Source organism: Bolinopsis microptera, chromosome 2, assembly GCF_026151205.1.
Source record: "Bolinopsis microptera isolate Bmic1 chromosome 2, MBARI_Bmic_1.0, whole genome shotgun sequence".
Lineage (NCBI taxonomy): Eukaryota > Metazoa > Ctenophora > Tentaculata > Lobata > Bolinopsidae > Bolinopsis > Bolinopsis microptera.
Window position 1 is genome coordinate 15,016,762 of NC_087073.1, and position 25,457 is coordinate 15,042,218.

Here is a 25,457-nt window from a genome sequence, read left to right on the forward strand (position 1 = left end):
GTTTAATAATGCGTCGCTATAATTTGGCGCATGTGGTTGAAATGTGCAACCTGCATGCAATGAACATTTTTAATGCGCAGTGCGGCAATTGCTCTATCCAAAGCCCTTAAGCACTTGCAGTGAAACAAGTGCGCCTGCATTGGCGCAAAAGCACATGGTTTGTCATACGTTGTATGACCCGCCACGCATTAACATAGCCATGTGTCTACGCGTACTACGTGACGCGCTTGTTTCACAAGTAGAATCCTTTGCCGCCTTCGGCGGTCGCGCGCTACTGAGCTGCAAGCGAAAGGGCTCTGGTTAGAGCAACGCCGCGCACGAGTGCGCGGCTCCCCTGTATCGTCGAAACTCTATAGTGAAGCAGCAGTGGGGGTCACCACGTGATACAACACATGGTTAGGTGAAGTACGGCAAAACAGTGCGCAGTGCACTACGAAAATTACTATTACAATATAATGAACAAAATGAGTTGACACAGAATGTTTGTGAATAAATGAATGCAGATTAAACAAATCTACCGAAAACAGGAAAGGACAATTGGTATTTTGGGCTTTGTTAACAAGCTGCGCCGCGCGCCTTAGCTGCGCTAGTCATTATATAGATCTGCTACAATTTTGTAATTGTTTATTAATTGTTTTCAAATACTTGTTACAGGATTTTAATCAGCTCAGTCGTACAAAATTATAAACGCCAATTTTATTAATTGAATAAATATGAAATAACTTTTTGAAAATGATTTCAATTCACTCAAATAAACGGCGTTCTAATCCAAAGTTTTAAAAAATTGATTAAAGCCGTAAAAATGTGCATGTGTAAAAATAAAAATATTATCAACCGTGGAATTAACAAGCGAAAACTGGAAAAATGAAAAAGTGAACAAAATTTTCAAAAAGTGCGCGTGTCGGCAAGCGCTGTGCAGCATTTAAAACATTTTCTGCTTATGGTGGAATTATAAAGCAATGAAAGGCATTAGTTTGGTCAAATAAAACAAGTTTTATGGCACAAACAAGTTTTATGGCACAAATTTATTAAAATTAGAAAATATATGCCAATTTTGGCATTCACAATTAGAATTGTTTTTAACTTGAATTATTTTAAGATTAGTACTATTGAGTAAGTATTAACCACTGTTATATTTTTGTCTCCTTAGTATAGTAGACAGAGGTATAGAGACAGGGGTGCGAGAAACAACTTTGTTGATATGAATAGTTTAGATTTGAATTTGGAGCCACAAGGCCAAGGGTGATTTTCAAATGTTTCTCCCAATATTTGAGATAGGGAATATATGTAATAAAATTATTCAAACAATATACACATAATATAGCAATGACCCTATATAAAATCTACCCTTTAAGAATTAAAAAAGTTTTCTAAACAATCAAAAATTACCCTTGGCCTTGTGGCTCCAAGTTAAGATCTAGACTGTTTATATCAACAATGTTTTTTCTCGCATTTCTGTCTCCACGGAGAGAAATCACTGTTGTTCTTAGGATTTCAAAGCGAAGGCGCTTTCTAATGTATCCTACAGCATCCGAGTACCTCTGGCCAGTGTGGTACTCCATCTTACTGGCCAGCTTCTTAACCAGTCTTTCAGCTTCACCACCCATTCCACCAGAAGTCGAGAAAACTAAAGGTGCGAAGCTTCCTTTCTCCACTTCAAGAACCCTTGCGTTGTAACATCGCTTTTTCTAATTTTCATGGGACTGGTACATCGCTGGGATTGATTTGCTTGCATTGGAGGGGGCTGGGGCATGAAATACCCTTACAAAAAAAAAAAAAAGGAAGCAACTCACGGTATCACTCTCAGAAGAGACATGTTTCATCATTTACCGGAATTGCAACCAAATATACACAATAAGGTTTGGTACTTTATCCGTACATCCCCTTTAATAGCTACAATAAATTGTCTATAAAATTTACATAAACAAACTTAAGAGACCTCAAAGCTCGTCTTCTGAGGAATGAGATTGAAGGATACGTCATCCAGTCCAAGGTGCTGGGCTTTTTGTCTTCCTCTGATTCCCCTGAGTGCTATGAGTGTGCTTCGTAGCAGATCAAACCTGAATCGTGTTCTGATGTGATTTTTGACCTGGCTCTTAGCTTCTTTATTGTGGTCAGCTATCCTTTCAGAAATACGATCTACAAACACAGTGCAGAGTGGGCCCATACCTCCGGATGTTGTAAAAACTAGTGGGACAAAGGACCCTTTCTCTGACTGAAATACCCTTACATCAAAAAATGCCCTCTCTGAAGCATTCCAAATCGATCTTGCAGAAATGTCCAGCCTAGCTTGGTCTCCTAGGACTGTTCCCTTTGGTAACTCTAGACCATCAACTGGAAGAAGAACTGGCTCAGTCTGCACATCCTTGCATTTCACAGTTCTCATTAGTTCTGCAAAGGTTTCTCTCAGCGAAGGTGTCTCTCAGGGAATATATTGATTTTTGAAGGGTTGTTTTTATATAGGGTCATTGTGACAATTATGTGTGCAGCCAAGACCAGCCAGGACAAAAGCCTCATCATGGCAAATCTTAGACGTCGTTTGCGATTTGAGCTACTTAAAACAGTTTTGATTGCAGTGAGAGGACACAGAGGACGGTATTATAAGAAAGCAATACCTGTTGACAAACTGGACCTAAATCTTGCACACACCACCAGCGATGAAGACAGGGGTGATGATGTTGATGATGAAGATGAGGAAGTTGATGATGAGGTTGAGAATATAGATGAAGTGGTTTCAGCAGAGTGAGCTGAAAAGAAGACAAGATTCTATTCTCATTTATTGATTATTATATTTATTGAAATAAACATATAATATCCATTACTCCAGGAGTGATGACAGGATATATAAAAATTTAAAAAAAGTTTTTTTACAGTTTCTTGTTTCACACCTGTCTAAGGTTAAGATGCACAACTTCTCAAGTTTAAGTGTCTTTTAGCGCTGAGCGTAAGGGTTGAATCTAATTTTTATTTTAACTTTTTGGTGCTGTATATAAATAACATTAATTAATTATCGTTATTATTGAAAGTGTGAGAGGAATTTTGTTATCTTTAATTACTTTGAATGGTGTTTGTGTTAAATAAATACTGAGAATGTCCCTTAGCAGCAATGAAAAGAAAACGACCATACAACAATCATGCTCAGCAACAGCGCGATGTTCAACATATTCCTCACAACAATCCAAATGGGCAACAAGACCGCTACAATACACCTGGACCAAGCATTGGCTCCTCATCGTGAGTTCTCATGTTAAATTATATAATTGTTATACCTTGAAAATATAACCTTTGATTCCTTGGTATGATAATAAAGTGATTTAAACTACATTGTAGGAGCACACACTAACATTCATTTAATTAAGAATTTTGATTTGATCATATTGCTTGAATTTCAGCGGATTTATACCTCTCAGCAATGGACATCGTGCACCACAATCGCATCCTCCAAGTCATGACTCAAGGATGTAAGTATCCATATAAATAAATGTACTGTCAGGGTACATCTTTGCCAAACCAATTTTCTTAATGAGCTGCCTAATTTTATCCTTCAAAATAACCATAACATGATTGACAAGAATGTCATTTACAATCATTTACAATCATTTACAATCATTTACAATCATTTACAATCATTAACATGTGAATTAATTCAGGAAAACTCCACGCAGAACTAACCAACCACCCTCGCGATCGCCCTACAACAACAATAAATCTAACCACCATCACAAGTCAAAAAAACAGGTTGATAAGCCAGCTGCTGTTATAAACTCCTCAGCACCTCTTAAAAATTCGAAAGGAGCTCCTCCTGTTCAAGTTACCAATACTACGCGGAAAAGCATTATTGATAAGAAGGATGATATTGATAAGATAGACATAATTGATAAGAAAAGAAGTGTTGAAAAGACTGACAGTAATGAGGACAAGGATATCATTGTCTTAGATGAACTGTCCTCTACCTCTCCGGATCATGATAAATCATGGTCAAAAAGAAGGAAAGTTATATCCATTGCGAGTGATGATGAAGAAAAAACTGATGGTGTTGAGGATCAGGCTTCTAGTTCAAATCAGCATTCTTCCGGGCCCAGTAAAGATAGTGAAAATGTTCTTCCACATAAATATATCAATCATGTAAGTATTGTTGCATTTTCAGTCACCTTTTTATTTGGGTATTTGCTAGGACTTAAATAAACTGTAAAGAAGCCATCTAAACATGTGAATGATGGATTTAGGAACTGATTCATGATGTGGTTTATTTCTGCAGTTGACATCTGCCCTGCGAAAGTATCATACGAACCAAATGCAAGATAAAGCATTTTTGGACAGGAAACTCTTTCTTCGAGATGGAATTCAACGAATTGTTGGCCAAAATTTTGGAGGTAAACTTTGTGTGGCAGCTGCTTGTTTCATTACTTTCTTTGACTCATGATCATGTATCATTTTACTTTTGGGGTTGTTATCTGCAGCTGCTTATTTGTTAGCCTTTTCTTTACTTAATAATAATATCTGAATTTCATAAATTTTAGAGGGAGTACTTCACTTGACTGGTTCGTCCATGTCTGGTTTTGGAACAATGAAATCTGATGCAGACTTTGCATTGGTATTTGACCCACAACTCAACACAATATCCAAGAAAAAGTCTCGTAATGTCATTACACGTCTTGCATCATGTCTAAGACGGCAAGGTTAGTCTAACTATTACAAAATTGGGTCACATAATATGTTTATTGAGATATGTATAAATGCATATTGCATGTAATATTTTTTTTTGTAACGATTGTTATAGTTTGGTCTTTTTGGGAGAAGTGTTGGATTACTTTCGACGAATGTCCCCCGTAATACGAATTACACAATATTCCACACTGCAAGTACAATGCTGAAAATCATTTGAACCAATATACACATAATTTCAGCATTTTGCGCAAACGTTGAGATGATATTTGCAAAGGTTCCTATCATCAAGTTTTTCGACAAAATCAGTAGCTGTGATGTAGACATTAATATCAACAACATAGTTGGTATCAAGAATTCTTTTCTACTGCGGTCTATTTCATTAGGTAAAGAGAGTTGAATTTAAAATTTGCAATATTCTTTGAATTAAAATTACTGCAAAATTATTATCATATTTCATCAATTATATGTTTGTTAAAACTGATTCTTACTCAACCCCTGTCCCAGCTGATGACCGTATTCCACCACTTGTGATAGCCCTAAAAGCCTGGGCCAAGTCACATGACATCAACTCTGCCTTCATGGGCTCTCTCTCCTCCTACCTCTTAGTCACAATGATGATCTACTTTCTACAGAATGGTGTCTCCCCTCCCATGTTACCGCCACTGAAACAATATGTAGACAGTCTACAGTCTGTTAATGTCAACACTCAACTTCAGCAGTTTGTGCCAAAAACTTTCCTAAAGTTCGAAGTGCGTAACAAGGAAGAAATTGGCGAGATCTTTGTGAAGTTTTTCAGGTTTTGGGTGAAAAAGTTTAGACAGAACAAGGTGTTTTCAGTGTACACAGCACAGGAAAAGATAAGAACGTACAATACTCCTTACTTGGATACCAGTGCTTATGTGCTCGTATTAGAAGGTAGGTCAAGAGTCAATAACCAATTAAGTTTTTAAATTTTGTATTCCGTTTAGTTTATAGTTCCGATTTTCCGATTAGATGAGTTTGATGAGATTCCAAATATTTCATTGTAAGTTGCAAACTAAGCTGACTTATTACTTCACCTGCAGAACCGTTCCAGAAGGACAACATTGCTAGAGCAGTTCGACCTCAGCAGTTGGGCGAAGTCAAGGATAAGTTTCAACAGGTATTTAGCATTTATAGATAAGGCCTTCGGATACTAGTGTTTTGATAAAGTGTCATTAACGTTGTGTCATAAAGTTCTTAATCGGGATCGAGATCATTTATATTTTAGTATTAAATTGTCCCATAAGTTACATATTTATACGCAGGCTTTAATCACAGTGCCTATTCATTGATCTATACCTTCCCTCCGTACTTCAGTATAATCATATTTGCTTCAGGCATGCGACCAGTTTAAAGATATTGCTAGGTTTGATGAGTTGTTTGGTGAACTGACTTAGTCGTTGGAATATTCACATTGTTACCTTCAAGAGGTAATCAATTCTACAGAAATAAAGAAAGCATGAAGTAGCTCCGGAGTGTCGACTTCTACTGAGATTTAAAAGATACAAGGTTCAGACCAAGAATCTAAAGAATTTTTTTATGACGACAGGTTATTTACAGCTACTAAATTTCAGCCAGTCGAAATAAAGCAGGGCCCTTTATTGTCTGGTTCGGGGATTTTTAACGTTCTGTTTTTTAATTCTATGACAGAAATCATGAGAACGGGTTTATAAACACTACTGTGCTTATTTATTATGTTTATAGATGAAACGAGATATATTAACTTATATATTTTCATCGATCTTTATTATGGCCTATTTTTATTTATTTTAGGTACCGTATAGTTTAATTCAGTGATATTTTTCATTGTATCGTGATCTATGGGCTACAGTTAATTTATTGTAATGATTTCAACCGTTCCACGTTATCGATTAACGAGGCCAGGGCTGCAACAAACCATTTTGACCAACAAATGTTTTTGCCCTGTTAACGTTTCCTTTCTCTTCAAATATTTGGAATTTTATACATGTTATGACCCAGAAAGTATAAACTTTTCATCTAATATTGAACTTTCATTCCAATAAACTGTACTTTGCTCTCGTCAAATTGAACACTAAATCCGATATTAATGTTTCACAATTCCCAGTTTTACAATCACCTCAAAACTCACCACACGCTCCTCAAGAACTAGCACGCTGATGTGAAGCAGCGCCCCACACCTAGCAGCGATATGACGCCCAAACAAAGCATGTGGGGAGAGACCAGTGTGTTCGTGACTAAGTCGTTCAGACTCAACAAGGTCCTCTCACATCGGGTACCCAGCCGGATTACTTTTACTGAGGATGATAAGAAGATGTACTTCCTGGCGGGGAGTGGCAGGTCTTGTCTCTACAGTGTCGACTTTGAACAAGGTTTCAGTTTATATCATGTGGCATTTTTTGTGATGATATCAAATTCTATGTTTGCCGGTTCAGTGTCAAATTTAAATAGCTGCAAGTTTTCTTTAACTCATTGTTTTTCAGAGGTGGAAGATATTGACAAACCTCTTGAACCGACACAGTTCTTTGATAACGCCTACGTTCCAATAAGCCGCGAAGAGGAGGTTAGTTTAAAACTTGCTCCTAATTTCAGTTGAATAAGCTAATCAACAAGTCAGTTAATGAGTTAACTTAGATTCCCAAACTTACTGAGAATACATAAAACTATTAAACAATGGCCTTGTTCAGCTATTACGAGAAAGACAGAGAATCTGTAAGAATGGTATTACCACGTTTGAGTACTGTAACAAAACTCTTCTAGTCCCCCTGGGATGTAACCTCTTCTACCACGACATGACCATTGCAGAGGTAAACATTAAAAACACTAAATTAAGACCAGATTATTTAAATTTAAGTCACAGTGCATACTTCTTTCTCTACATGAGGTTACAGCATATCAGAATCACGTGACATCACGTGACAAGTGTATCCTATTTATAACCACTCCAGAATCAGCCAAGTCTAATAAAAGAGAGCGAGCAGAACATGTACTACGACACCAAGCTGTGTCCTACAGACCCGCGACTCATCAGCTTCATCAGAAACAACGACATCTACATCACCTCCAGTCTTCTCCAGGAGTACACTGCTATCAGGCTCACTGAGTCTAGTAATCCTTCAGGTTAGACACAACAGCTACCATACTCATCGTTGCAAATATATAATAATAAAATGGGTGACACAAAATTTCAGACAAATTATAGACAAATCTTCTGAAACAAAATTAAATCTTAAAAACAAAAAATTCGAGAAAGCAATCCCCTGTTCTCATTTCTCAACAATTGTACCCGAAAGCGCTCCAATGCACGTCACAACGGCTATAAACCACATGGCACATCATCAGCTGAAATGTTCTCCACCGTTTGTACATTAAATTTAAATTTAGTAATGAAACCTCGCTCTATGAAGATAGACGGGCATCTACCCTTATAGTAACCGCTCAAAGTGACAGTAACAACAGGATTTGAAACGAATCCACATCCCTCATAGCTGATAAGTTTATACGATTTTCCGAAACTATACCAAGCGTGCTTCCCAGTCTGGTCGTATCTTGCAACTCCAGAGCATGTCAAAGCACAGGGTTCGGGATGGGTTGCTCCGTCGGGGCTGCTCAAGATCTTCAACTCACTCGCGAGAGTGGGGTTCATTAGCAACATCACAGTTAGCATATAGCCGAGACGTTTCATCTTGGGCAGAGTTTGAACGATTGCAATATTTTGTAAAGCTAATAAAGTGACTTTCGAAGGATTATATAATGCCCGGGATTTTATGTTTGCAACAACCATATGTCACTCTAACTTTGTCACAGATAGTTAGAGTGACATATGGTTATTTATTGTCAAGAATACATGGGAATAAATGTGATTAAAAGAAGGCGAAAATGAATTTTCACTTTTTAAAGTTGTTAGGTAGAAGGTGTAATATTTGACTTGCCATTTACAAAGATGCTGAAAATCGATCCTCCAATATTTAATCAATTATAAATATATTGATCAATTATAAATTTTCATGATGTGTGAAATACATTCGATACGTATACAGTGAAACAAAACAAAAATGTGCAATAAAGTATAGTTAGGATAGCAATAGCTAAACCTCAAAATTAAAAATACATTATTTCTTGGTTACTAAGTTGATAACTAAGTTGATTACTGAGTTGATAACTAAGTTGATTACTAAGTTGGTTACTAAGTTGAAAACTAAGTTGATTAGTAACTTAATTTACTAACCGTTCAGAGCTGTATAATGGAGTACCGTCCTTTGTGGTCCAGGAAGAGTTTGACAGATACACTGGATACTACTGGAGACCTATACAGGTAGTTTAGAATCATCATTGTAATTCAAATTGTAATCAAGGCGCCGAAGATAGAGCGCTTTTTGTTGTTTGTTTCCGCCTGTTTGACCTCTAAAACGTGTGGTACCTACTTTTGCTTATAACATCCACTGACTGTGTCCAGGACGCTCCGGAGACGTATCACGTGTTATACGAACAAGTAGACGAGACAGGAGTACCAAGTGTGCGACTAAGTGCGGCTAGTGAGGAGAATCAGAGCTACAAGTTCCCACTAGCAGGACAGTCTAACGCTGTAGCTAGCCTTAAACTTGTCAAGTTTACCCTTGATACTGAGGTTAGAGTCGCTAGCCTGGAAATATTAAAAGTTACTTTTAAAGACAGTTATTCATTGCTTTTATAATGAGCTGGGGTTTAAATTAAATTTTTATATGTATTAATATATTATATAAATAATGGTCGAAATCTTAGTTTTCCACTACAGCATACTCCAATACGACGAGAGGAATTAATATGGTAAATAATCAATATTTTCATCAGTCTAAAAAGAATGTAACTGATAAATAACATATTTTGTTATGTAACGCAGGCCAAGACTGTGGGGCAGATAACAAGATATAATCTGTTGGAGGAGCTTCAAGTGACATTCCCGTGGGTAGAATACATACCTTGGTTTAACTGGCATCCTTCTGGTATGTCAAAACATTATCAACAATTTTCTTCTATGTACCACTTTAATAATGGAGTAGCAAAGAAATTTGTTAAATTCTTTTCTCATGGATCGTTCTTTGAATTAAAGTTTTAAGCTGTCTAAACTCTTTTCTCAGACAGACTGAGAAAATCTCAATTTTCAAAACAAAGATAACTGGTCTTCTAACGTATGTTGGCCTGATTAGAATGACTAACTAGGAATATATATTTTACTATCTATCTATTCTAATATTAATGAAAAATCCGTGGTGTGCGTGTGTAATTTACAAATGACTTAATCAAGAAAACATAAAAGAGTTATGGGACTGGTTTTTTCGGTATAGTTCCGACCCCGTTCCGACAAAACTCCGACGACCCCAAACGATTACTTGGTTTTTGTGAAATTGAAAACTATATTAGACTGTTGTCATTTTTTATAGCGGTGGATTCAATCTGAAATATATACGAGGTCTACTTCGTTAACAATACTTTGCTCCCTGGCCTGAGTGAGAGAACAGATTTGCCTTCATGCTACTTAACTATGTTTAAGCGTGTTCTCTTCATCCTCACTGGTAACGTTTCATAATTTTGTTTTAGGTATGTTTTTCTGTCTATGACATTTTACAAACATATCTTGATCGCTTGATGCGTGTTTTCGACTTATAGCGGGTTTATACTTTTGCACCGTTTCAACTGCAATAGTGGTGTTCCAACAGTAGGCCGGGTTACTCTAATATTGATATATTATACTGTGGTTATTACTGACATATGTTTTGTAAGTCTTTGGAATAGTAGTCAGAAGGTATAGTATCGTATGTACACTTTTAATTCCTTTCTTGAAATTTTATTAAAGACTCCTATTCTGTATTTGTGTATTTTAAAATGAAAGTGTTAAATTCTCACAGTCACTCCCTCACTCAGGGAAGAGTATTTGGTGTATGTTACTGGATCGACCTCAACAAAAGTTCTCTCTCATTACACTCCCTTTGGAATACTTCACAAAACTCACAAATGGAACGTCGGAGGAGAATGAGGTAAAACCGAGCTCATCGATCACCACTCTCGTCTCCAAAACATCTCAGACTTGGATTAATGTGCGTTACTGGTTAGCAATTTTAGCGACTTGAAACATTTTCTTCAGTTGCGTTAAACTTTTTATCGTTGTTTTTTATTTCCTTTCAACTGAGTTGATTGATTGAGTTTTATTTAAGTTTTTAATTGTATCAACCATTAAATCGGATTTAAACATGGCTTGAGCAATAAGCGTATGTTTTGTAACTTTCAAGCGAACTGAAATATATGAGAGTATAGACTTTAAAGTTTACATCATAGCTGATATTCAATCATTGGAAAGATAATCTCCATTCCCCCATTTATCTGCGAACTTAGTGACGGCATAAAAATGTTGGTACATGAAATGAGAAAAGCAGTAAGTTCCACAATCTCCTTCAAGGTATCAGAAGACATAAAGTTCCTACCCTCTGAAGAAGGAACATTCGACTTTGTGTTCCTGCACGAGGATAAACACAACCACCTGTACCGGGTAACGTGCACCGGCTCCACCACTACAGAGACCCAGCTGACTGACGGAGACTGGAGTGTTACCTCCCTCCTCGCTGTTACCCCTTCTACCGTGTACTTCCACGCACAGCGTAACCCCATACAACAGCACCTCTTCAAGATGGAGCTGAAGACTCCGGGGGTGGTGGAGCAGCTTACTCCGGAGGGGTTCTTCCACACTTGCACTCTCAATAACTCTCTCACTGAGTTTGCTAGTGTTTACTCAAACTCTTACACTCACTATCAGTGCTCTGTCTTCTCTTTAGGTGACGTGTCATGCTTGTTGTTACTTTGATTATGTTACGATCTACTGTTTTAACAAGATTTTCTAGTAAACCTCTGTTGATTTATTTCACTATACACTGAAGTACTGAACCTCAATGCTCAGTATCTTCACAAAAGTAAACGGAAATTGTAATCTCAGATACGGGAGACAAGCTAAGGACAGTAACCTCAACTCTAAACTTTGGTGAAGTGTACCTGAAGAAGACAGGAGTTGTACCTGAACCCCAGAAGGAAGGGGGACAGATAACCACGTACCGCTACGATACTCCCATTATAGATAAGATAGATTTGGACGGGAAGGACGTGTATTATGTTATCTACCCTGCTAAGGGTGTGGATCTAACCCAACCTCAGCCTGTATTGTTGTACGTGTACGGGGGTCCTGCTATACAGCTCGTGGTTGATAGGTCCGTATTCAACATTATAATAATTACATATATATACAATAATTACATCAATACGTTATCCTTGTGATCTAACTTTTTTTATTGTAATATACATACAAAAGTATAAAGTCTAATAATGTCGCGTATAGCGAACATTGACATTAATAGAACTTAGAAGTTGTCATAATTTTAAACAAGTAATAGAAGACCCTCTCAAGCCTAACCACAAATAAGCTAACATGTATTAACCCCAGGTTTAAAGGAATCCACCACCGACAACAGAACCTGTTTGCTACACTAGGTTACAGTGTCGTAGTAGCAGACTGTCCAGGATCTGCTAACAGAGGTAAAGAGTGGGCTGAGGTACTCTACAAGAAGATGGGCAGTGTCGAGGTAGACATGCAGATCAAAGGTACCTTTCTATAAACTATGATATTTTCTGTTTTAATGAGTGCTTGGTTGGTCAATTTTTTTAAAACTATTCCGTAGAAATTGTGCCCAATGGATGGCACCATTTATAGACTTTTCATTACATCTTCTCTTTTTAATCTTAACCTCTTCAGTTCTGGAGGCCCTATCACAGCAGCACACTTATCTGGACCTATCGAGAGTAGCTGTGATGGGCACTTCTTACGGAGGATATGTGGCGCTAATGGCACTGGGACAACGTCCTGATTTCTTCAAACTGAGCATAGCAATAGCGCCTGCCATATCATGGCATTTGTACGATACGGCGTACAGTGAGAGGTACATGGGCCTGCTTAACGAGAACCAGGACGTTTACTACGGACCGAGCTCTGTACTTCACTACGTACCTAACTTCCCGTCTGAGTATGTGAATATTTTGTTTGGTATTATTCCCGTTTGTTAAGGGGAGGGCGATTCACTGTTAAATAATCGCAGATCAAGGGTCTGCTTGAATTATAACAATAGACTAATTTTAAAATCTTTTACCGTTGAATATTCGAAAATGCAGCATGAGCACCATATTGAGCTTTGTCCCTTCAAGTATTGTTAGATATGACGTTTCAATCTTTTATAGCCTAATAATATGAGTAACTGTTGCAGGGAGCACAGGTTGCTGATAGTACATGGTTTAATGGATGAGAATGTGCACTTCACCCACACTACCACCCTTATTAGTGAGATGATATCTGCTGGTAAACCCTACGATCTACAGGTACTTACCCTGCTTTTAACCCGCTATATTTGATTCTTTTAAGAAATTATTTGGCTCTGATTCTGTACGTGACTTTACTGAAATGTCCCCTCACTTTGTTCTTATCACCAAGAATTCAATTTAGATTGACGTATAATTTGTACAATAACTCATGCATATTATCATAATAATATGTACGATCTGTAATTCTTCTGTAATCAACATTTTCTCCCTGAAACTGAAATGTAATCTAACGTTGAGTGTGATATCAGGTGTACCCAGAAGAAAGGCACGGAATAGGGCGAGGAAACGCTCCAGCTCACTGCGATACAACTATAGCTGTCTACCTCAACAACCACCTAAAACATAGAGATTAGCACTTTCATTTTAGTAGTCCTGTCTTGAGAGGTCTTCCTACTTGCACTTGAGATGAATTGTAGCGTTAGGAAATTGTCAATATGTACCCTTCTTGTTGAATGTTTTGCCAGTGAGCACACTTTATTGGTGACGTAAGTCTACCGTACTAGATGATTTTTAGCCGGGAACGGGGATTTTGCTAAATTGGTTGTTTTCTTTGACAATTTGTTGTTTTTCTTAGCTTGAAGCGGTAATTATCCAGTAGCGGGAATATAACCGCCGCTGAGCGAGAAACAAGACTCAGACATCAACTCTTAGCAAGTAACCCGAGTCTGAGTTGCAACATTATGGTAGATTTAAAACAGTAATCGGACGATTATTGGCCGGGCACCGAATGATCCTATTCGGCCATACTAGTTGTGGAAGACACGATAAAAATAATAAATAGACATTTATACATCGCTTTATAGCCGAAAAGAACTCAAAACCCAAAGATTCAGTTCAAGCCATCTGAAGCGATTCATGAACATGTACATAAGCACTAAGAATTTTATGAACCATGAATTTATACGAGAAAGTTATTATACGATGACCCTTTAATGTGCAATATCATTGAATACATTTCCAAAAAGGTCTTAAGTTTCATTTTAAACATTAGAATATCATTAAAAGTTCTCTTCTTTTTTGTCTTGAAAGAAATACAAATTAAATAATAAATCGTCCAAATTGGATCAAGGTGATAATATAAGACGTGAAACACGTTTATATATCTAATAAATAGATTAAGATAGTTTGAAAGCACTTGTTAAACACGAGAAACAAGGTGTTGTATATCCATCTGCATCATATATGATATGGTTTGAACTTCGCCGTCGACACACAATAAAAAGACGACGAAAGATAAAATAACTTACATTCAGAGTAAGAAAAAAGCACACTTACTCTGTTCGACACAAAATATTTTGGGACCTTGTGAATTTGTTGATGTGGTTTTGATATTTCTTTGATATGTATTTGATAATTATATCTTTGCTTTGTTGTTTGCGTTTTTCATTTACTCATAATTAATCTAGTATGGCTTAATTATCGAGTCTTACTCCAGATTGATACAAATATCACAATTAATTGTGCTACCGTGCTTCAACGATGACCTTATAATTAAAACTATGAATCGATTACTTATGTTTTTATGGAAGTGGTGTATGTATTACTAGCGATATAAAGATCTACCATTTATTTAGGAGGGAAAAGTGGGCACGATGAACGTCCAGAATTTAGTGAATAAGAAAAAGAAGGCCTTTATCGGGATGACGGCGCCCCCTGGCTATGTGCCAGGATTAGGTCGAGGTGCCACAGGTTTCACTACGCGGTCTGATATCGGTCCAGCACGTGATGCTAGTGATATTTCTGATGAGAGACACAAGAACTTCAACAAGGGAAAGTCTGGAGAAAGGCAGGAAGAAGAAGAAGAGGATCTTAATGAGTCTAATTTTGATGAGTTTACAGGTTTGTAGCTCATACCATTTGTTAGCCGATTTAATTTTTCGGGTGTTTTCTCTTGACGTATACAAACCTTAACAAAACCAGTTGCAGTTCTGTAAGATTTAAAAGCTCTTACCAAAGTGGAACTTGATAATCTTTGTTCTATCAGTTAATCATAAAGTCAGCTTCAAATTTACAACACTCTTTACAGGCTTGCTTCTTTAGTCAGAGGTAATAAAACTATTATCTCCTCAACCAACAATAACAGTTTATTACCTATTAATAAAGGATATTACAGGATACGGGGGTAGTTTATTTGGAGGTGGAGCGTACGATAAGGAGGACGAGGAGGCGGATATAGTCTACGAGAGTATAGACAAGCGCATGGACGAGCGGCGCAAGATCAAGCGTGAGGAGCGTCTCTTAGAGGAGATCAAGAGATACCGGATGGAAAAGCCCAAGATTCAGCAGCAGTTTGAGGATATCAAGAGAGAGTTGGGTACGATGAGCTCAGATGACTGGTCTGCTATTCCTGACGTCAGCAATATGACACGTACTAAGAAAAACAAGGTAGGATTTAGTGAGTTCCTAAATTGTCAATGTTTTCAAGCAGTACTTATATTTCCCAAAGCATCTGTCTAAGACACCATACTTGTTTAATTATTTCAGTTCGGATACCATGACTCTAATTTTATCTCAGAACACAAGAGCAGAAAGGTTTACCCCTGTACCAGATAGTATGATAGAGAGAATGGCATCACAGCAAGGCCACAACACATACGCTTCTAGTGGCCTCCAATCAGCTTTACCTGGCGCACAAAGTACGCTCGGTATGAAGACTCCCGCTCCAGGCGAACTTGATTTACTACAAATCGGAGTTGCCAAGAACTCTATGTTGGGAGTGAAACTTGATCAGGTTTGGTTTGGCCCATTTTAACATGTTCCGTAACATCATACTCGCAGTATCATTGTCATTATTGTTACTTGTTAGAGAAAAATAGCAACCATCACTTATGAATTTATGAGTTATCATTATTAAATACCTCCAAACACAGGCTTCAGATAGTGTAACGGGGCAGACAGTTGTAGATCCTAGAGGTTATCTTACAGATCTGAACTCCATCACACCTAGAAATTTGGGGGATGTTGGTGACATCAAGAAAGCAAGGTTAGTACTTAGTATATTGTATTTAGCAAGTATGACATTTTACATTTAACTCATCAATTTATATCATGACTTTTTGCTCTGATAATACAACCATTTTAAAACTCGCTTCATTAAAATGTGTTTAATTTCAGATTGTTGTTACAGTCCGTGACAAACACAAACCCTAAACATGCTCCTGGCTGGATTGCAGCTGCCAGATTGGAGGAAGTAACAGGAAAACTTCAGCAAGCCAGAAATATCATCGTCAAAGCATGCGAAGTTTGTCCAAATAACGAAGATGTATGGATTGAGGCAGCACGACTTCAACCGTCAGAAATGGCTAAATCAATCATAGCCAAAGCGGTAAGTATTCTGTCATATAGTACAGACAGATCCGTCTGAAAAAATCGATCTGCCGACACACAAAGCTTACAAAGGATTTTTGACGTTTTTGAGTCCTAATAGATGTCCTTTATGGCTGACCAACTTTTCCAAACTTTTCCACGTGTCTTAAGGCCACTTTTTGCCACTTTACCACTTTTTACCACCTTTCTTGTTTGTCGAATATCTTTAGTTGTGAACATCGTAAAAGGTTGCGGATCAATCGAGTGTGTTTATATTACTATAAAGAAAAACTTTTGTTCTAGCAATTTTTACGTCAGATTATCAGTTAATTGGATAATTATCAATTAGCTAATTAGCAAAATTCTAAAAAAAATTTATTGGCTCAAAATGATCGGAATAGCTTAAAACACGGAGAAAAGTAGTTTTTAGAAAAACTTTGAAAATTTTTCACTTACATTTTTTTTCGAGACTTGGAAAAATTTCGAAAATTTAAAATATTTTTTTCCGCCAAAAGAGATCAAATCGCATGAAACGCGGAGAAAAATGCTTTTCAAAAAAACTTAGTGAATTTTTCGTTTCAAGAATACTTAAATCACCAATATTTGTAGTTGGAGTTCAGTAAATCGCGGCAGATTTTAGTAATCAGGAATTACTAAGTGGAAAGGTCTGAAACTGAAAAACGTTAACCATACGATATATAAGAGTTTCATAACTAATTACAATACAGCCTTATCAATTTTCACAGAAACTGCACCAATGGCTCAGTCAAGATCGAAAGACGAAACGATAGCCTGCTGTACTATCATTTTATTGATTTCAATGATGAATCAGTGGGGTTAAGATAATCACATTTGTAATAAATAAAACCTCTCTGTACCGTCAATTGTGCTAATCTAAACCGGCCTACCTGGATTACCAGACCTCTTCTTTTCTTCAACAATCAAACCAAGTTGTTCATATAGCATTTGGTGGGCGATGTAAGTACTTATCGAGCTGTATTCAATCACAATACGACACAATACGTGTATATTATATGGCTCTTGATGAGGTTTATGAAACGCTTAAACGGTCAATACCGTGAGAAACCCGGTATAGAGACGTTTTAACAGTTTATCACGAAAACTTATACTTGGCCTCATGGCTCATTTAACAGTTCGAGAAGGCAAGAACAGACCAGGGAAAACAAAGGAACAGCCGGGGGTCCAGAAAGCAAGTGTAAATTCACCTACAACATCAACTGTGACTTGTTTTGTATTGTACTGCATACCGCTTCATTTGCTATGCTGTTATAAAATCACCCCCATATGTCAGGGGTCGGCTAAAATTAAAATCAAGCAAGGGTAACATACGGCAAGGGTAAAATACGGCAAGGATAAGATTTAGATCCGAGCGTCGAGAGAAGGGGTAGTAAAGAACCGGTAATAATTCATTCAGTAAAATGTTCCACGAGAGTCAGGATATTTTGAAATTGCTAATAGTGACAGATCCTGATCAGGAGGATTGTTAATGTTATTGAGGATGTTGATTTGAAAATCTGGACGTTGTGAAGTAAAAATACAGATTCTTCCCGCAGGATATTCGGGGGCCCATGATGATCAGCTCGGGATTAATGTGGGACAGATCGAAGAGCATTGAAAGAGCGAGTTGACATTTTTTACGCTTTCTGGTCTTTTCTTGCCTTCTCTTGAGCTGTCAAAGAGTCATGAGGCCAAGTAGACGTTTTCGTAATAAACTGTAAAAACCTCTCCATACCGGGCCTCTCACGGAGAAACGAGAAGTGTACGGTATAGAACGTTTCATATACCTCATTAAGGGCCATAATAAAATATACACGTATTGCATTGTGTCGTATTGTGATTGAATACAGCTCGATATAATGTACTTACATCGCCCACCAAATGCGATATGAACAACTTGGCTTGATTGTTGAGGAAAAGAAGAGGTCTGGTAATCCAGGTAGGCCGGTTTAGATTAGCACAATTGACGTACAGAGAGGTTTTATTTATTACAAATGTGATTATCTTAACCCACTGATTCATCATTGAAATCAATAAAATGATAGTACAGCAGGCTATCGTTTCGTCTTTCGATCTTGACTGTGCCATTGGTGCAGTTTCTGTGAAAATTGATAAGGCTGTATTGTAATTACTTTATGAAACTCTTATATCGTATGGTTTAACGTTTTCAGTTTCAGACCTTTCCACTTAGTAATTCCTGATTATTAAAATCTGCCGCGATTTACTGACTCCAACTACATTAATATGGTGATTTAAGTATTCTTGATAGGAAAAATTCACTAAGTTTTTTTTGGAAAAGCATTTTTCTCCGCGTTTCATGCGATTTGATCACTTTTTGGCGGAAAAAAAATTTTTAAAATTTTTTCAAACCAACTCAAAAAAATTTTAATAAAATTTTCAAAACCCAAAAAAACACTTTTCCCCGGGTTTAAGCTTTTCCGCCAAGCCCAATTTTTTTTTAAATTTTTGCAAATTTTCAAAACTTTAAAATTACCCCTTTAACAAAAACCGAAAAGCCCCCCAAAAAGGGCCCCAAATTAACACACCCCGGCCCCCCAAACCCCCTTTTCCCCTGCCGGGGGGGGGGGGGGGGGGGGGGGGGGGGGGGGGGCCTCCTTAGCCGCTTGTCTCATAAACCAAAAGCGGACTTTTGGGGACGGGGCGGCCCCATTGGACGGCAAACCCATACGGCAAAGGCGGCAAGCCGGGGGGCCCAAGGCGCAAATCCCCAAAACAAAAAAAAAAATTTTTGTTATAAAAAGTTTTTGTCCGCGGTCCCAAAACAAAACCCCTTAAAAAGGGGGGCCCCCCGCCCCCAAAAGCCCAAAACGCAAAAAAAAAATAACAAATGCGTTCCTCTCATCCTACTCTTCCTCCATCCTCCCCTGGCGGTCTTCCTGATCGTTCCTCAGTCCTCTTCCTCCTCCCTCCTCAGTCCTCCTCCTACTCCTCCTCCTCGTCCTCAGTCTCTCATATTTCCTACAACAGTCCTACTCCTCCCCAGTCCACCTCCTCCTCTGAGTCCTCCATCTGTCTGGGTCCTCGCTCTTCCTCGTTGCATCCTCCTCCTCTTCGCTCCTCGGTCCTCAGTCCTCCGCCTCCTGGGTCCTCCTCCTCGATCCTTCTTATCAGGTCCTCCTCCTCCCCAGTCCTCTTCGCCAGTCCCCCTCCTTCTCCTCCTCCTATTGCAGGCCTCCTCTTCTCCTCCTTCATTCTTCTCCTCAGTCCTCCTTCTCATTTCTCCTAAGTTCTCCTGCTGGCTCTCCTCCTGAGTCCTCCTCCTCCTCCCTCTCAGTCATCTCCTTCAGTCATTCCTCCTCAGCCCTCCTCCCAGCCATCCTCCTCAGCCATCCTCCTCAGTACTCCTCAGTCCTCCTCCTCTTAGTCATCGTCAGTCCTCCTCCTCAGTCCTCCTCAGTCCTCCTCAGTCCTCCTCCTCCTCCTAGGTCCTCCTCCTCCTCGTCCTCCTGGGTCTTCCTGATCCTCCCCAGTCCTCTTCCTCCTCCCCTCCTCAGTCCTCCTCCTACTCTTCCTCCTCGTCCTCAGTCCTCCTCATCAGTCCTCAACAGTTCTCCTCCTCCCCAGTCCTCCTCCTGATCCTCCTCCTGGGGCATTTTCCTGGGTCCTCCTCCTGGGTCCTCCTCCTGGGTCCTCCTCCTGAGTCCTCCTCCTCCTGGGTACTCCTTCTCCTCCTCAGTCTTTCTTCTCCTCCTCAGTCCTCTTCCTCCTCTTCCTCCTCCTCCTCCCTCTCAGTCATCCTCCTCAGCCATCCTCCTCCTCAGTCATCCTCCTCAGTTCTCCTCCTCCTCCTCCTAGGTCATCCTTCTGGGTCCTCCTCCTCCTCCTCCTCCTGGGTCTTCCTGATTCTTCTCCTCCCGGAGGACGGACATAGGCGGACATAGGCGGACATAGACGGACATAGGCGGACATTAATGGACACCTAAATTGCTAAATAAAATGTTCAATTTTTGCTGTTATAGGGGGATCATGTTTTTTGTCCGTTCGGTACCCTATATTTTCAAAACGGACAAAAAATAGAGCGGACAAAAACGGACAAAAATGGACAAAAACGGACAAAAATGGAAATAACATTTAGATGCTTCCTCCTCCTACTCTTCCTCCTCCTCCCCCTGGGTCTTCCTGATCTTCCTCAGTCCTCTTCCTCCTCCCCTCCTCAGTCCTCCTCCTACTCCTCCTCCTCGTCCTCAGTTCTCCTCATCTTTCCTCAACAGTCCTCCTCCTCCCCAGTCCTCCTCCTCCTCCTGAGTCCTCCTCCTGGGTCCTCCTCCTGAGTCCTCCTCCTCCTCCCTCTCAGTCATCCTCCTCAGTCATCCTCCTCAGCCATCCTCCCCAGCCATCCTCCTCAGCCATCCTCCTCAGTACTCCTCAGTCCTCCTCCTTCTCAGTCATCGTCAGTCCTCCTCCTTCTCCTCCTCCTATTCAGGCCTCCTCCTCCTCCTCCTCAGTTCTCCTCAGTCCTCCTTCTCATTTCTCCTAAGTCCTCCTCCTGAGTCCTCCTCCTGAGTCCTCCTCCTCCTCCCTCTCAGTCATCCTCCTCAGCCATCCTCCTCAGCCATCCTTCTCAGCCATCCTCCTCAGTACTCTTCAGTACTCTTCAGTACTCTTCAGTCCTCAAAATGTTTGTCCGCTAATGTCCACCAATGTCCGCTAATGTCCACCAATGTCCATCCAAGTCCGCCAATGTCCGTCCAAGTCCGCCAATGTCCGTCCGAGTCCGCCAATGTCCGTCCGAGTCCGCCAATTTCCGTCCGAGTCCGCCAATGTCCGTCCGTGTCCGCCAATGTCCCAAAAAACACGTCCGTTGTCTCATAGAATCAAAAAAGGACAGGACATAGGCGGACATAGACGGACATGACACCCCCCCTTCACAACTAAAGATATTCGACAAACAAGAAAGGTGGTAAAAAGTGGTAAAGTGGCAAAAAGTGGCCTTAAGACACGTGGAAAAGTTTGGAAAAGTTGGTCAGCCATAAAGGACATCTATTAGGACTCAAAAACGTCAAAAATCCTTTGTAAGCTTTGTGTGTCGGCAGATCGATTTTTTCAGACGGATCTGTCTGTACTAATAATAGAAACATGTTTATTGTTATTTGTTTACCTTATTACATTGTTAGAATAGGTTATTATTGTGCAAGAATTTGTTTTGTAAACATGTCTTATTAGAGGAATTCTTATCGTGTGTAAAAATGTAAAGGAGTCAATTTACAGGTCAGGAATCTGCCACAAAGTGTGAAGATTTGGGACAAGGCAGTACAGTTGGAAGATGACACCATGGCAAAGAGGCGGGTGCTACGTAAAGCGCTAGAGAACATTCCTAATTCTGTTAAATTGTGGAAAGATGCTGTTGAACTTGAAGAACCAGGTCTACCGTCTTTTAGTTCGCATTTTGCCTGGTTTTGAAAATGGTCGAAACATTCTGAACATCTGCTACAACAACAAATACATAACAATAATAGTATCCTGTTATTTTGATAATATTATTTTATTCAGGTGATGCCCGGATACTGCTAGGAAGAGCGGTGGAATGCTGTCCTACTTCTGTTGAACTGTGGTGTGCTCTTGCTAAACTTGAAACCTATGAAAATGCCAGGAAGGTGCTGAACAAAGCTCGACACAAGATCCCAACAGACAGGAAGATTTGGATTAATGCTGCTCGTCTTGAAGAGGCTAACAATAACAAAGAAATGGTGCACAAGGTGAACTATATTAACACTTTCGGAAAGACTTACTTGCTTTTTGTTCATAAACAAAAGGAATTATTGTACGTATGACAGTTGCCAAGGGCCAGTAAAACCAAAGCTTTCACCAGTATTTTGTTTAGAAGAACTACTGGGATAATTAATATTTAAGTGTATTATTAATTAAAATAGTTTAAACTTGTTTTCAGATAATAGAAAGAGCTCTAACATCCTTGAAGGCTAATATGGTGGAGATAAACAGAGAGCTGTGGCTGAAAGAAGCTGAAGAGTGTGACCAGGCTGAATCACCTATCACATGTCAGGCTATAGTCAGAACTGTCATAGGTATGATTTGAGGATGTTATGATTCAGAATTTTATTCAGAAGAGGGAGTGATTCGTGGTATTTCGGCTTGTCGCATTGGAATTTGTTATAAATTGTAACGCGCTTGTCTTAATGCATATTTCTATAACATTTGCTGCACGCAAGATCTTTTACGCGCATTGTAGATTTCATGTCACTACACTTCATGCAGCAAGATAGCAGAACTGGATTGTTTAGATTGGCGGAGTTTGTTTCGACAAACGGCTAATTTAGCCCTTAAAATAACGGAACCGATAGATATATTGCTCGAGTGCTAGTAAACAAGGTGCCAATTTTTCAACTTCGATCCATCAGATAACAAATCTCTCTGTTCAGCTATTGGTGTTGAAACTGAAGACAGAAAGCACACCTGGATGGAGGACGCTGACGCGTTTACAGCTAACAAGGCGTATGTAGCCGCACGTGCAGTGTTCGCTTACACGCTCACAGTATTCCCTACCAAGAAGAGTATTTGGCAACGAGCTGCGTTCTTTGAGAAGAATCACGGTACTATAGAACAGTACGAGAGTTTGTTGCAACGTGCTGTCACTTACTGCCCTAAGGTAATTAGAAAGTCTAATTTACTTTAATGGAGTTCATGGGAAAATGGCAGGCTCTGACCTATTGCTCTCGATGTAATGATATCATATTTGACATACTTATGCATTCACACAAGTTTACTTAGTAATTTTAATATAAAATGGTTCGCTGCTTGACGGTAACTGACTGATACTATACACAATAAGTAACTAATAACGCGCAGGCGGAAGTATTGTGGCTGATGCGGGCTAAGAGCAAGTGGCTTGCTGGAAACGTTCCTGAAGCCAGGTCCATTCTGAACGATGCTTTCGGAGCTAACTCCAACAGTGAGGAGATATGGATAGCTGCTATCACTCTGGAGAGCAAGAATAACGAGCATGAGAGAGCTAGGAAACTACTCCAGAAAGCAAGAGAAACAGCAGGTTAGTTATTAGACTGTGGATACACTGCTGTCTAAAGAGCAGTTATCAACACTGAAGTAACATAATGAGAGCGATATAAACCTGGTGGACATTAAGATATACCGGCTTCTTAAGATATCACTCATAGATATAACTCGTGCAGTAGATGATGAGATACTAACTGTAAACGTTAACAGGAACAGCCAGAGTGTGGATGAAGAGTGCGAGGTTGGAATGGTGTCTTGGTAACCTTACTGGAGCTCTGCAGACTATTCAGTATGGTCTTGGCAAGTTTCCAGAGTTCCCTAAATTTTATCTCATGAAAGGACAGATAGAACTTCAGCAGGGACACAAAGAGAAGGCACATAACACATACGATCTGGGTATAAAACGTTGTCCTAGCTGTATACCACTGTGGGTGTCACTGGCAACGTTAGAGATTATTGACGATAACATTACCAAAGCTAGGTCTATTCTAGAAAAAGCTAGGGTTAGGAATCCACTGAATGATGAACTGTGGGTCCACGCCGTCAGACTGGAGGTAAAAGCAGGTAATGACAACCCGGCCCAGGCACTTCTTGCACGTGCCCTCCAGACGTGCCCAAAGTCTGGGATCTTGTGGTCTGAGTGTATCTTTATGGCACCGCGGCCTGCAAGGAAAACGAAGAGTGTTGATGGTCTCAAAAACTGTGACAATGATGCTAATGTAAGTTATTTTGGTATACATTTAATGTTGAGCACTGCAGATCCTATTTGAATGTTAATAATACAGCGTCATGCTTGTTTGGAATTCATTTTCAATAGTTAGCTGTTAACATTCGAGCCAACAATAATTCTAATCCTGTATTTTCACCTCTCCAGATAGTTCTGGCTGTAGCTCGTCTGTTCTGGCTGGAACGGAAGATGAAGAAAGCAAAGGAGTGGTTCATCAAAGCAGTTAAATTGGACCCAGATCTAGGAGACACGTGGGCAACATACTACAAGTTCACAGCTGCGCACGGTACTGAAGACGAGCTCAAAATTCTGGTCAGTTTAAAATATTGAAACTAGGAACTAGAACATTCATTATGTTATACTCTTCAGGATATTTTGGTACCTATTAATGCGGAATTCATAAAGTTCACACCATGACACAAATATAAATTACCCAGGTAAACAAGTGTGTGCAAGCAGATCCTCACCACGGCGAATACTGGTGTAAAACCTGCAAGTGTATTGACAACTGGAGAATAGACGGGAACACTGAGCTAATGTTGAAGCTGTGTGCCAAGTCTCTCCCTGAACTAAGGTAAGATAGCTGGCAGCTTTGTAGTACACATTTTGAATGGAGATACAACGGCTTATTTTGAGGACAAACATTTGCTGTCATTGAGTCGTTTTCAAGTTTTCAACATTAGTATTTAGGCCCAATTTTGACTATGGCCCATTTTTCTTCAGGTTTCAAACTGACAAAATATTATTTTCAGGTGAAGACATCAAAGCATTATGCAGCAGAAGTTGCATTGATGAACTAATTTGAGAAGACGCTAATCAGAACATGCTTGTACATTGTACAAGTCCTACTACAGTACTACTGGACATAAAAAACTGAGTTAATTAGATTATCCTGAATATTCTCATTACATTATCCTGATTTGACTAATTCTTCCTACCTTTGACAGGTCAAATATTAGCTTATTTATGAGCAAATCGTTTTAATATAATATATGCAACTTATTCCAATGACGTAACGATTTTTGTCTACGGACGGAAGGCGGATGGTATATTTATTAACCTTTGGTATTTAAACAGACTAATGTTGTGTACAGTGTACACACTACACGGTATAATTTTATTTGCTTTTTTATCGTAACTACGTCGTTTTCTTGATCTAATCGAATGGACCAAACAATTGCTGAGGTGAGATAAATTGTGCTTTTGCTAAAAATCACAGCATTTATAAAGAAGCAACATAATCTGTTGACATCTAACATAATCCTCTCGCTATCGGATAAGTGAACAAGTTCATCAGCTACACTGTGGACAGACAAAAGGGGTTGTTCACATATTACGTAAGCCGTTATCTGGC

The 25,457-nt window shown here is 39.3% G+C and overlaps 3 protein-coding genes across 3 annotated transcripts; all 3 read left to right on the forward strand.

Moving 5' to 3' along the window:
* Positions 1-3,105: 3,105 nt before the first annotated feature.
* LOC134811846 (poly(A) RNA polymerase GLD2-like) lies at positions 3,106-6,810 on the forward strand. Its single transcript, XM_063818937.1, has 9 exons — positions 3,106-3,234; positions 3,393-3,461; positions 3,651-4,125; positions 4,259-4,373; positions 4,521-4,679; positions 4,908-5,051; positions 5,173-5,583; positions 5,733-5,809; positions 6,027-6,810. The coding sequence occupies exons 1-9, from the start codon at positions 3,107-3,109 to the stop codon at positions 6,084-6,086; spliced, it is 1,638 nt and encodes a 545-aa protein (XP_063675007.1). The 5' UTR covers position 3,106; the 3' UTR covers positions 6,087-6,810.
* Positions 6,811-6,812: 2 nt separating this feature from the next.
* On the forward strand, positions 6,813-14,435 carry LOC134811845 (dipeptidyl peptidase 8-like). The gene is made up of 14 exons (XM_063818936.1): positions 6,813-7,040; positions 7,152-7,231; positions 7,356-7,475; positions 7,617-7,788; positions 8,904-8,983; positions 9,125-9,295; positions 9,548-9,650; positions 10,570-10,742; positions 11,102-11,474; positions 11,633-11,900; positions 12,134-12,291; positions 12,443-12,710; positions 12,948-13,059; positions 13,311-14,435. The coding sequence occupies exons 1-14, from the start codon at positions 6,860-6,862 to the stop codon at positions 13,413-13,415; spliced, it is 2,364 nt and encodes a 787-aa protein (XP_063675006.1). The 5' UTR covers positions 6,813-6,859; the 3' UTR covers positions 13,416-14,435.
* Positions 14,436-14,625: 190 nt separating this feature from the next.
* Positions 14,626-25,241, forward strand: LOC134811147 (pre-mRNA-processing factor 6-like). The gene is made up of 14 exons (XM_063817883.1): positions 14,626-14,901; positions 15,176-15,447; positions 15,578-15,793; positions 15,933-16,045; positions 16,177-16,387; positions 21,616-21,769; positions 21,898-22,103; positions 22,295-22,430; positions 22,785-23,011; positions 23,212-23,410; positions 23,587-24,095; positions 24,251-24,415; positions 24,541-24,677; positions 24,856-25,241. The coding sequence occupies exons 1-14, from the start codon at positions 14,655-14,657 to the stop codon at positions 24,857-24,859; spliced, it is 2,796 nt and encodes a 931-aa protein (XP_063673953.1). The 5' UTR covers positions 14,626-14,654; the 3' UTR covers positions 24,860-25,241.
* Positions 25,242-25,457: the final 216 nt, after the last annotated feature.

Excerpts from the sequence above, each read along its gene's own strand:
- LOC134811846 (XM_063818937.1), top strand. The coding sequence starts at position 3,107 with ATGAAAAGAAAACGACCATACAACAATCATGCTCAGCAACAGCGCGAT. Across the intron at positions 4,126-4,258 it reads CACATAAATATATCAATCAT|TTGACATCTGCCCTGCGAAA; the intron begins GTAAGTATTGTT and ends TTATTTCTGCAG. Across the intron at positions 4,680-4,907 it reads ATCATGTCTAAGACGGCAAG|CATTTTGCGCAAACGTTGAG; the intron begins GTTAGTCTAACT and ends ACATAATTTCAG.
- LOC134811845 (XM_063818936.1), top strand. The coding sequence starts at position 6,860 with ATGACGCCCAAACAAAGCATGTGGGGAGAGACCAGTGTGTTCGTGACT. Across the intron at positions 12,292-12,442 it reads GGTAGACATGCAGATCAAAG|TTCTGGAGGCCCTATCACAG; the intron begins GTACCTTTCTAT and ends TAACCTCTTCAG. Across the intron at positions 13,060-13,310 it reads GTAAACCCTACGATCTACAG|GTGTACCCAGAAGAAAGGCA; the intron begins GTACTTACCCTG and ends GTGTGATATCAG.
- LOC134811147 (XM_063817883.1), top strand. The coding sequence starts at position 14,655 with ATGAACGTCCAGAATTTAGTGAATAAGAAAAAGAAGGCCTTTATCGGG. Across the intron at positions 16,388-21,615 it reads AATCAATCATAGCCAAAGCG|GTCAGGAATCTGCCACAAAG; the intron begins GTAAGTATTCTG and ends GTCAATTTACAG. Across the intron at positions 24,416-24,540 it reads AAGACGAGCTCAAAATTCTG|GTAAACAAGTGTGTGCAAGC; the intron begins GTCAGTTTAAAA and ends TAAATTACCCAG.